General features: G+C 40.7%; 1 protein-coding gene across 5 annotated transcripts in view; it reads right to left on the bottom strand.

Annotated features, from left to right (window-relative positions):
• nav2a (neuron navigator 2a) overlaps positions 1-12,380 on the bottom strand; it is a 108,035-nt gene extending 95,655 nt beyond the window's left edge. For 3 of the 5 annotated variants that reach the window (XM_072379974.1, XM_072379975.1, XM_072379976.1), the window contains exon 1: positions 7,629-8,401. In XM_072379974.1, the coding sequence (XP_072236075.1) occupies positions 7,629-7,847 (219 nt within the window). In that variant the 5' untranslated portion in view covers positions 7,848-8,401. Of the gene's footprint in view, positions 1-7,628; positions 8,403-12,222 lie in introns of those variants that run through there. The other 2 variants (XM_072379978.1, XM_072379980.1) reach the window with 2 other exon arrangements.
• Positions 12,381-12,797: the final 417 nt, after the last annotated feature.

Here is a 12,797-nt window from a genome sequence, read left to right as displayed (position 1 = left end):
TTTGGCATGAATCGTCGCTGATTGGACTGATGGTCCGTCCTTTGAACTGGAAGGACAACACCGCCAGACAAACGGAAACAAACAAACATGTCACAAACGTGTCGTCAGCGTACGCAGACTCATGTTTATGTTGTGAATATTACATCATCAACCTGCTTGTTTTACTTGCTAAATACCATAAACACAAATCGAAATTCTCTAACCACAAACCATCTTAAAAGGAGCTCAAACAATACATATAACAATACATACAACAATCCTGCACTCTATAAACAGAAAAGTCATTAAAACCCCTGAGCTATGCACTTCATAAAACATTTTTATGAAGTAACTGATCACTGTATTGTATGACGGGATTGGATAGTGTAGTGGTACAATTGCCCCCTTTCGTGTGGGAGATCTGGGTTCAAATCCCCTGCATGAAAGGTACTGTCTCCAGTAGGGGTCCTTAGGCAAGACCCCCTTACCCTATCTGCCTATCTGTAAGTCGCTATGGATAAAAGCGTCTGCTAAATGCATAAACACATAATGTGACCCCCCCCCCATGGCATTGTATTGTATCACGTTAATGTTCTGTGTTATGTTAATGATCTTTCACTAATTGTAACGTCTGACATTTACATAAAGTTTGCTTAAAATAAATAAATAAATTTAAAAACTCCCGGCTGAAAAATTGATACTTTATCGGGTAACAGAATATCAATATATATCGCAGTATCGATAATATCCCTCAGCCCTAGTTTCAGCCATCTTATTGGGTGTGTTCACAACTGTACACTGCCCTCTGAGGAAACTACTGAGCCCAGTTTATTTGCTCCAAAGCAGTAAGAAAATGTACCGAAAGACAATTTTCAAATTACCTTTCACAACGAGAGTTCAAGTTTCTTATTTTAGTGCTGCCAAAAATATCTCTAATAATCACAGTCAATATTTTTACAGTCAAGTTTAACCAATATCTAAAGTAGAATAAATGCTACCAAATATTCTTGGAATAAATAGGATTTTGGATAATTCTTCAGCAGCAATAAAAATTCTGCTTGACTCTCTTCACCGTTCTGTTTCCTCCTGTAATAAAAGCCACAGCCTTCAGGCCTGCTGGTATCTCCCCATCTGACAGCTCTGCCTGTGCCTGAAGCTAGTGTTGGTATCACAGCCGTCAGGTTGTTTCAGCTCAGCCTCATGCATCTGCCACCTTCGTACTCTTTGAGTGGACACACAGGTGTTGCTCTTATCAACAGCAACATGGGCTTCCTCCTGCCCGACACTGATAGTAACGCGTGTAGTTTCTTCTGAGTGAAAACCTCTTATCTCAAAAGTCCCAGCTGCAAGGAACGAAGGAAAGCTGCCTTGATTTCAGCTGGACAAAAGTATTTTCATTTCAAATTCTAAGAGACAACAGCAACATTTAAAACCACAAAATGATAAGGTTCATAAGTTGAATCCTAACAAGGCACACCCCTGTTCCTGAGCTCTTTGTCTGAACCCTGCAGTCTGTTAAAACCTGGTTATTCCTGTCCAACAATGATCTCCCTGACAATGCACCACTACAACATCCATTAAATCTGGCTTTAACTTGCAGTGCCTCTTGAAGAGACATATGTCTGTGTGGTCCTTTGTCATGATAATAAAACTAGGCAATATAGTCACCCAGAACCCCCACCCAATCTGCCCAACTCTGCACAGTCAGGAAGGCATTAGCAATCCAATGCAGCAAGCTGGTCATTTGCCTTTCACTGTCACCTGCAAGGGTCTCCAAGAGACTCAGGCTGGATGTAAAAACCATAAAAAAGTCATTACTGCCTTTCACCGGATGCTGGAAGGAGGGGATGGACTCGAGACACCAGAGAGGTTTTCTCTAGGGGTCAAGTGAGATGGGTTTAAAGGTTCATGCTGACATTTACAGACTGTAGATACCAATAATAAACATTGTCACTTATTATTCGGTTGTGCTTACCTAGAAATTACCATATTTATTAGATTAAGGAGAAAGCAGAAACATGGAATCACCTAATTTGAGAGCTTACACCCCCTACTTTTGCTCTAAATTATTGCATCTCTTAAAATTAATTTAATTCAGATTTGTTCATCATGTGTATTGATGGCAAAATAGAAGAGAGAAGTATGTAAATATTGCTCCAGGTATGAAAAAGACGTATGTTGCATCTGGTTTTTATGGGAAAAATCAAAATATAACATGTGTTTTTGCTTCTCAAGCATCAAATATTAGGCTACAGAATCCTCTAGAATATAAATTATACCATAATGGGGCAGCATTATCAGGTGATTTATGAACTGTTAGCCAATAATATGTCTGTAGTAGCTATTAGGTTTCAAGGAATCTTCTAGTAATTTGTTTTGTCAGTCCAACAAGGAAAATAATTACATTTATGTAATAAAAAAGAGAGAATAGCAGTAAGCCCTCACATGTTTTTCTGAGTTCAGTAAAGCTGATCATTCAGCAAAGAAAAAGACTTTAAAATAAATTTAAAATGAAATGTTTCAGTAAATTAAATTAAATGTAATTAGTCACTGCTTCAGGTTGAACTATACCTTATACATTCAAAAGGTTTAGGCAGACATTATTTAAGGAATTTTAGTTCCTGATTTTTCTACCTGATTGTCATAAAACCTACATATCAAACAGACTAATTGCAGCCCTTCCATTGCCACCGATTGTTTGCCATCATGGATCGTTTAATTAGCTTTGAATACACAATAATCAAAATAGTTTGCACATATTTGTGGGTTAGTTCAACAAATTCCACTGATGAAATGACATTCAATTCAAATTAGGAGAATGGAAGAATTAATGGAGATCTGTGTCACTGAAGTGTCAATCATAGCGATGATTTAATATGAAGACTAAGCTTGTTATTAGTGGATGGGGGTCTGTCTAATAAACGGCAGTTCCTGGTTAATTTACAACAGAATGATCTAGGTAAATATCAGCCAAGGTAGCTGCTGACCCTTTAATCAGTTTGTCTATTTGCCTTCATGTGACTGGGATTCAGCTCACAGACTGATGCGCGTTTGCAATGAATCTAATGAAGCCCAGCTTTATATTGAGTCTGCCTTAAGCTTTTATCTTAGAAGATGCTTATTAAGATAGTAGTTCCTTATCATGCTGGCACACAGGCAAATCTCTCTGTGGCTGTGTACTAATAACAAAGAGCTTGTAACTCTGTGTGTGTTTATGTGTTCGTTTTGCATGAATTATAAAAGTCTAAGTGCACTCCACAAAGCTTCATAATTTATTTTTTCAAGGTCTCCTGAACCTTTAAGATCTGTAAGAAAGGATTAATGAGGAGCAGAAGACTTGAGGAGGACAATGAAAAACAGAGTCAGAAGAAAGAAAAACTGGTGCATAAATAATTAATAAAGAAGCAAGAAACAGCAGCATCACAGTCTCAAGCCGAGCACACTACGGCTGAGGTAATGTGCGGTAAATGTGAGGTAAAAGAAAAGTCAACCACTAGAGGGCAGCAAAGGTTCTGTGAGGCTCTGTGTAATGACAGTACTGTAAAAGGTTACAGGTCAAACTACTAGTCCATTCATGTATGGTCACACAGGAGAAGCACATATCACACAAGGCAAGCAGCTACACGTTTCCAGACAGTCACATTCACATCCGATTCAGAAGCACACACACACTGTAAATATACTCTGGATGTCTCCCTCTGCCTCCTGGTGCTCACTGCATTATGGATTAACTCTTTGTTACAGGTGTACACAACATGTTTGTGTGTTTAAAGCCAACTGGGTCATCCAGCTGGATGCGTGAGCTGCAGCTTCTCTCCACCATGACTTCACTAATCCTCAGATAACTCCTGACTTACTCTCAGTACTTAACAGTGTTCAGTTCAGTTCATTTCGTGTTTGGTGTATGGACCTTTCTATACCTCTGTTTTGGTCAGTGGTTTTCTGCCTCTCCTCCAAATGAAAATATGTTGTTTTGGATTGCTCTACAGCCAGGTCTGAATCATGGCCGTTTGAGGGTAAAATAAGATAAAGACATTAACCCACTCTTACTGCATGACTGTGCTTAATCAAAATTTCTGTGTGGCTTCTGTAGTCTTCTGCTCTATTTTCTCACTTTAATTGTTGAAAGTTGGTGTGAAATGGATGCTTCAGAAAGACATGCCCACTCTGAAATAATGTCATTTCTTGCAATGAAATTCTATCAAATGTACAGAAAATATCTACACATAATTAATGCAGTGGTTTAAATATAGATATATGGTGCAATTTAACTTGCTTTTTATTCACTGATGCATTTATCCAAATCTTAATCCCCAGAGATGCAGATTATTCCGTAGCGTGATCTAAGCATAAGAAAACAGACTCTCTAAGGTGTCAGCAGCTGGAGATGCACAGAAGAGAATGAAAGAATATTTTGCTATCGAGCATTATTTACTCTGACTTCTTAATCATTGCTGAAAACATTGCTCACACTGCAGTAAACGGCTGGTGCTAAGATAAGATTACTGACATACTGCAGGAAGCCGATGCAAGTAGCCCACTTCTTTCTAAGCTTTTCTGAGGCTGTGAGCATTTGCTCAGACTGCTGAATAAAGCTGATGCTCCCTGCTAGCATAATATGATCCACATTATAATACGGATAACACTGTACGCATGCAAAGGAGTCAGTGAGTCAGGAGGTTTAAAAAAGAGAGACTGTAATGAGGAAGCAAGCTGAACTTTACATAACATCACTGAAGTCACAAGGTAGCAAGACACTGATTTTAATATATAGTCATGTGAAAAAGAAAGAACACTTTCTATTGTAAGCTTTATGCATCAGGTCACAATAAACAAAGAGATCTGGTCCTTCAAGCAGGTCTCAAAATGAGTTGAATACAAACTCATATGAACAACACATGACAAATAACCAGATGAGCCAAAATACAGAAGCAGTGTGAAGTCCAGACCTCAACTCAATTAAAATACTGTGGCAAGACCTGTAGAAAGCTGTGCATCAATAAGTGCCTGCAGGCCACAATGAAATGAAGCAATGCTGTAAAGAAGAAAGGGCTGAGATATCTCCACAATGATGTGAGCGACTGATAACATCATACAAAGGTGGTTCTACAAACTATTGGATCGTGGGGTGGACTTTCAGACACTTTCTGCTTAATTCTTGATAAAGACATGATGTAAAGTGTCGTGTGGTTGTCAGTCCAAGGTTGCAGCTTTAAGACGTGATAAAAACTTTTAATATGACTTCAGTACACTGTCCCACAAACAAACATACTAATAAAACACACTAATACTGTGTTGGACCACCTCTACTTTTGATTGGAGCACACATTTGTAGCAACATTTCAATAAGCTTAGGCAATGTCACAGCATTCCTTGTATTGGTTACGGGAGAGTTGGACTGCCATGTGAACTTCTGGCACATCCCAGAAATTCTCAGTAAAATTCTTGATAAAATCTGGCAAGAATATGTCATCCAAGAATATGTCATGCTATCAGGGAAATGGATGGAAAAACCTTGTCATTCAGTATATTCAGTTAGTCAGCTGGCTTCACCTGTTGGACACAACATTGCTGAACCTGAACTCGACTAAATTATGCAAACTCAGATCCCAACTCTACCCCCGCAGCTATAGTAGGAACTCGGCATGATGGGTGCAGCTCCTCATCTGCTGCTCTTCTTACTCTGACACAGGATAAATATGGACTCATCTGACTCACATGACCTTTTCCCACGTCTCCAGGGTCCAATCTTTATGCTCGCTGCCAAAATTAAGACTTCTTTCAGCCTTCCCAATAGTGGTTTTCATAAGGCTACATAGCTGTGCAGTCCTCACATGTAGAGTTCTCTTTGCACTGTACATTTGGACATGCTCTGACTTTCAATGTTAAACATTGCTGCGAGTTCTGCAGTTGATTTTCTTGCATTTTGTTTCACCAAATCTTAAAATGATCCCAGATCAAGACGATTCAACATTTTCTTGGAACATTTCTTCCTCGAAGATGGTGGTTCACTACTTTCCTGCCAGGTTTTAATAAAGTTCTGCACAATTCTTAACCCAATTGTTAGTAGTTTCAGCAGCCTTCTTCGTTGCTTGATGCAGACACATAACCCCTTAAGTAAGAAAAGCTCTTCATTGCATCGGTTACAGTTAACTAACGCGTTGCCAGCCAAAACATATTAATCCCTGCAATACTTTTTCAATGGGATGATCTAACCTATTTGCTAGGTCAAATTCAGGACGCGTCTTGTTTTTGCCAAGGCAGTGTACACACTTCTACGGGCACCAGTACACTATAAGCCAAAAGCAGACAAATAAATGCATCTACAACTGCAAGATATGCCACTGAAACAGTTCTGGGTGAATGGACTCTGCCTGGCTGTTTGTAGGAAAGTTTTTCTTATTGTGCCCAGTATGTTGAAGGAGCTTCTTGATTATATACGAAGAATAAGGCAGGCTCCAGAGAGCCAGGACTCGTCTCACTCTGCCCTCAGAGCAGATTGGGTTTGCATTCAGTACCAATGAAGTCTGTGCAGGTACTCCACTGAGTCCACATAAGCAATTTGGCCTCACAGCCCCTCTTTCAGTTCAGTGAGCCCATGGGGTGAAGGCTGGCAGACACAGTGCAGATATTAGGACAGCTAAAGCTAAACAATGAACCCTCTTGCTGTGTAACACGCATGCAGAGTCAGATGTGAAGGATTCAAGCATATGACTGCAATATTCAGGTCACTGCTACTGGCCGGGAAGGTCAAGGGTTAACTCAGCCAAGGGTGAAGAGGGCTCCTTCTTCAGCACCACAGGGATGAAAAAAAGAAGAGAAAGGACAGAAACGAGAGAAAGAAAGTGGTGGAAAGTAGGTCAGTGAGAAAACACGATTAACCACAAAACAAACGACACCAGCAGCAAACTCGTGCTGTGTCCGAGCTCACTGGCCTCCTGTGTCTTTTCCTCACACTGGACCCAGATTTGTGTCTAAACGACAGCGTGCTGGATGCCTGAGTGGCTCCGAGAGTCATGCTCACTGGACAGGTTGGCAAGTATGCACTTGCTGGCTCACAAATGCACACAAACACACAGAGACAGCTCCTTTCCCTCACTGCCTTACATGGTGTTAGAGCGATCCCTCTTGCTGGAGCAGCCCTTTGCACGGAGTTGCTAAGTGCAGCCAATATTTCACAAACACAGCAAAACAGCCACCCTGACATCCTGCTACGCTGGCATCCTGGACAGCAGAGACACAGCCTGGTTCGTCTCCTTCCAAAAACTCACTCAGTTTGGCACTGCATTGCTATCGGCCCAAAAATGAGCCAAACAAAGTATGATGATGCTGCAGTTCTGTTTGCTAATTTGCAAGGATCAATAAGCTGTCCAAAGCTGTCCCTACAGAAGAATCTTTTCTTATTCTTACTTATAATTTTATGCTTGTGTAGATTCTATTTAAGATACTAAACTAAATGTAAGATATACAGCATACTGTCATTTATAAGCACAACAGAAACAGAAATCTACTTTCCCCGTATGTTTAAGAAAAGGATCTTAGAATTGGTGTATTTATTTACTACAAAATTGCAGGTACTGTGCCAACATATCTAAGAGACATTTAAATGGATTTGTAGCACAGTGAAAGTGACTCTTTTCCATTCTGACCTGAGTGTTTCCGCCGGCCTCAGACTCTGGTGCAGCGCCTCTCGGGGGTCTTGGGAACACCTGCTGGCCCAGTGAGGGGATGTGGGTCTTGAGAGGTGCCTGAGGCAGAGATAGAGCTGATGGCCTGCTGGGGGTCTGAGGGATGGGCAGGGCACTGTGCACTGGTTTGGGTTTGGGGAGTCCTGACTTCATCTTTGAGGCCACCAGGATGGCTGGCATCTTCTCCTTGGCTGCTTAATGACCGTACGCTCTCCCTCCCCGTCACTCTGAGATTGAAACCCTGCCAGCTGTCAGCAAGACTCCTTATTAAGACTCACTTATGATCCGACAATTTCTGTAAATGTGAGGGTTTAACCAAGTGCTCTCTCAATCTGGCAAGACTACACCTGATCAACCACTTGACTGAAGTAATGTGTGCAATTTGTCAGCGTCTGGATCTTAGCTGCTCCTGCTGGATCTCAGCAGGGAGGTGAGCTGAGCTCCCAAACATGCAGTGCAGGGGTTTTAAAGCCACAATTCCCACCTGTTTCCTGTTACCAAGCAGCCTCAGCTCTTGCAAAAGACACCAAAATGTCCCAAGTTTTCTGTTAAAAAATGCATCCAGATAGAAAGGCTTCACAACTTCCAAGGAAATAAAACCAAATTCAAAAATTCCACTTCACGCTTAAAGGAATCCCCAGCTGCCTGGTGGCAGTGCGAGTAATGCCTTCCATTTATTCCCAGTTCAGAGTCAAAGTCAGCGACTGGTGAAAGGATCCTAAAGGAAGCAAAGCAATTCCTCTCCCACAGAGCTCTCTTAATTGTATCATCACTTCAGGATGAAGGAGGAACGACCAAGGAGAGAAGAGAAGGGAGGAGAACTATAGATGGTGAGAAAAAAAAAAGGAGAGGCTGCAGCGACCGTTCGCTTCAGCGGCTGCTCAGCCTGTGACTGCACAGCCTGAAACACACCACACTCCACTCAACAGCCTCTCTCCCTCTCTTGTAAGTCATGGTTAGCAGCAGGTGTGGCTTAGATCAGAATGACATATGTGGAGACAGGCTCAACACACACATCAGTGACTTCCTCCCACCTGCCTCCCTCTTATCCTCTCTGCTGTTTGGCTTTATTTCGCTTCATACACAATGCCAGTTAAGTGTAGCCATTCTCTCCTCATTCTTGTTAAATATGAGGATGCCCAATTAGTAGACTAGTGTCAGATCATCATGACTCCCAACAGGCTTTGAGAGGCTGCTCAAGTGTAGACTCAATTCTTAGTATTTACTAGAGAGAAAGATATGAGAATTTATTATAAAAAGTATCTAACAATATTCCAATCAATCAATTCATTCCAGCAATACTCCCCAAAGTAGAATACACAAACATGTCAGATAAATGCGCACTTTGTCCTGCAGGCATTTTGTGGAGCATTAATCACTTTAGCACATTTGGCCAAATGTTCTAATCAGAGAAATCATTTTTTCATCCAACTGTCAGGCAAATTTGAAATGTCCCATCATAGAAAATGTGCACCAGGCACGAGCCATTACCTCGTCTGGAGTACATAAACTAGGTTGCATAGTGTCGTAACAAGACTCCAACAGCTTGTAAAGAACCTGTGATCAGTCATTTCGACATTGTATTTTACCTGTAAAACCTAGAGGTGAGCATCTCAATGCAGATGTGAAGAATTCCACTCAGATAAAACATAATTGAGTTTGCAGCCTCCACAAAAATCCTACTTTATGACGGTTAATTATTTTACTTTTGTAGGTTTTAGCGAAGTGCAGTAAGACACCACAGAAGAAGATGCAATTACAGTAACTTCAGCATTATGCTAACATCAGTAAAGGCTGATGTGACGAAGGAATACGGAGATTAACAGCAAGTGATTTAAAAGGTTAACTTACGGAAATCAAAAGCAGACACAAGCGGAGTGTAAAACCCGCATCGCAAAAACTCAAATAACTTGGTAGTTTTCACCGGGACCTCTGCAACTGTTAGGAATGCAGCCAGCTGGAGTAATCAGCCAGTTGTCAACTTTGTCCACAAACTCGGAGACAGAGAAGACTCGCTAAACCTGCAGACGTATAATTTCATGGAGAGCCTGGGTTTTATCAGCTGTTGAAGACCTAGAAGTTGAAGCTTTAGCTCCCAGGTCCACCTGCAATCTGCATCCAAACTAAAGCTCAGGTAGCTCCAGCCATCATCTATGGTTTTTGTTGCTGGGTTTACTTATATCTTAAGGTTTTCTTTTTGGTTATGTTGGGGTTTTTTATTCACTGCTCTTCAAACAAGTGTAAAACCACAAATTACTTTTTAAAACAATGGTCACAGTTTAAAGAAAAAATCAGGTTTCATGGCAATGCATTCAATAGCTGTCGAGGTATTTCACGCAAAATCAATCTGTTGGCTATTATTCCATAATTAAACCATAATAAAGTGTTCATATTCTATTGCTTGGAGACAAACTTTGACCTGCTGGTGGCACCATTAGGTTCCATCTTCTGTGAACCATGAGAGTCTGTACGAAATCCCATTAAAGAAATCCCTCTGGTGGTTGTTGAGATATTTCTGTCTGAATAAACCAAGAAACCAGCACTTTTTAGCTGGATTCCCGCCACTGGCAAAAACTCCTCTAGTAATTTACTCTTAAATAACCATTTTCTTTAAAAGGCAGGGAGGGCATCTTTGGTGAAGTAGATGCTTACAAGAAACAATCCAAACCAAACAAATTAGCAGAAATTACCAGCATTAGAGACATGAGAAAGAGTATGTCACTAAATAGAGTGGGACTCTTTAGTGTTCCCGAAAAAGGGAGAAAAAAAGGAAATTTAATCTTGGTTCATCTATTAACTGTAGTTGTTAAGATGTAGCACACATGCACATACAAATACACACTCTTACCACAGACTTTAATCCAGGGGATGATGTGTTTAGCATGTTAATCCTGTTACATTTATCCTAAATTATGCAAATATTAATCTGATTATGATTTAGTGTCATTTTACTGTGTGTTTGTATATATATATATATATATATATACATATACATACATGTATACATACACAGTATAATAAAAGCCAGGGACCTCCCTGATTCAAAGCACACATATCCTGATGAAACCTTTGAAACATATAGGAAAATACATCAACTCCACCCCGCTTGCCTCATATGTCATTCTGTCATTTGGAAAATGGAAAGAAGAAAAGTCACACATAGCATAACAAGGGAAACTTCCATTATTTTCTTTCCCCTGTGACGCCAAACATATGCCAGACCGTCGTGGATCGGGACGCAGCAGTTAACAGAATAGGAAAAAGCAGTCAAACTTGATTTAAGTCACAAGCTTTGAAGATACCTGATGAGAGTCCAGTGCAGTCTAATAATAGAGCCGGGTTGGCAGAAAATGGGCGGTATTGACAGTAATAACTAGGACACCCACTGCCGTGCTCTGCTGTATGTTTATACTGTATTTCTTCCCAGAATAATAAACATTCATGTGGGGTAGATGGTGGGTGTTTTCAGAGAACTCTGTGGCTGTGGAAACATATTCATGTCAACAGAGTTTATATAGGAGCTCCATAGGTGGTGTGCTAAATTATCAATATCTGCTTCTATGAATACAGCTTTACTACAGATTTACACTGTTCCCAGCTTTATGGAACGTCTTAAAACAAAACAAAAAAATCAAGGTGCTGTGTAGTTTTACAGTGAAATATAGTGAAAAATATCCAGTTTGAGTCTAGATTCATACAAACAAAAAGCAATGGTCTTGGTAAACAGCAGAAATACTGCTATGCAGTGGATATCAGCACAATGTTGCAGCCAAAGATGAGGCTCAGGGATGTGGTTGAGCTTTTTTACCTCAATTATTATGTCTCAATACAAACTTGTGGTGTAAATTCTCAACATCTTCCAAGTAGGAATGTTTTCCATTTGTTTGTTTTATCTCTACAGAAGGTGGGAAGTTGGCTCATTGGTGGCTCTAAACCATGTTTTCAATTATGAATGTTTTTCATGTTCTTATTGCAGGTAAATCTGTAGGCAATGCTCCAATTTTCCTCAGGAAGACTCCTCCTTAACACCTCCACCGACAAATCTGGATTCTAGTTATCCTCCCATTAATTGCAGGCCGGGCTTTTCGGATTATTTTGAGAAGCTCCGACCAAATTAAAGAGGCATTCTGATCAGCAGCACCCAGAACTTAACGGCTCAGGCTGCTTTTTAAGGGGTTAAAGCTGATGCAGTGTATTCATTTAGATGGTAAAAACCAGATTCACTGGAAGTAGGTGTCATCATCAGGAATTACTGGTTATTGTGCAGCCAATGAGAATGCGGTGTCCTATGGTAGGTATTAACATGCGTCTTGTAAATAAACTGATTCAGGTTCAGATTCACACTAAATCTAATTTTGTTATTGCTCAGCTAAAAACTCCAGATTCAATTTAAACTGCTCAATATAAGCATGAAATGAAAATGCATTCAGTCAGCTGACAGCAGTCCTCATCCATCGTCTCCATCCAAACAACCGTCTATATATTCATATATTAATGAATTAGATATTCAATTAAACTGCAGACTGACACTTATACACACACAGACTTTATTCACTTCCTTTTTCATTAGCAGAGTCACCAGAGCAGAACAAGAGGGCTCGCGCTGACAAGAGCTGCACTAACTGGAGCAACAGCCTGACATTTCCACCGTGACGGCACAGGTCTCCAGCTTGACCTACACACCATTTCCTCACACGCACAACAACACACGAGCAAAACTATTCACGATAATGAACGCTGGCAGTTCTGTACGGCGGGATCACAGGGGAAAAGAAGCTGAGTCCGCAAAACCCAACAGGGCACTGGCATGGATGAAATTACACTTAGCAACACAACACACAGCGTCAGGGTAAATACACACAAACAGCGGCGTATATTACACTGTAGGTCCTCACACGCTCAACACAATTTGGCCGGGGAATGAGCTGAGGCAGCCAGGATGAGGAGAAAGTCCTGTTTGCTTGTGAAACATGAAACCTGACTGAGATAAGTGAGGAAGATAACACAATAGAATCAACTGATAGGAAAGAGGCGAGTGTTTGAGCCAGTTCATGTCCTGCTGTATGTGTTTGTGCACATGCATGTGTGAGGGTCAGTGTGTGCGTATAAAATGGATAAATGGGTCTCTGG

Source organism: Leuresthes tenuis, unplaced genomic scaffold (genome assembly GCF_036924035.1).
Source record: "Leuresthes tenuis unplaced genomic scaffold, fLeuTen1.0.hap1 SCAF_2, whole genome shotgun sequence".
NCBI classification, from domain to species: domain Eukaryota; kingdom Metazoa; phylum Chordata; class Actinopteri; order Atheriniformes; family Atherinopsidae; genus Leuresthes; species Leuresthes tenuis.
This window is presented reverse-complemented; position numbering and strand designations above follow the sequence as displayed.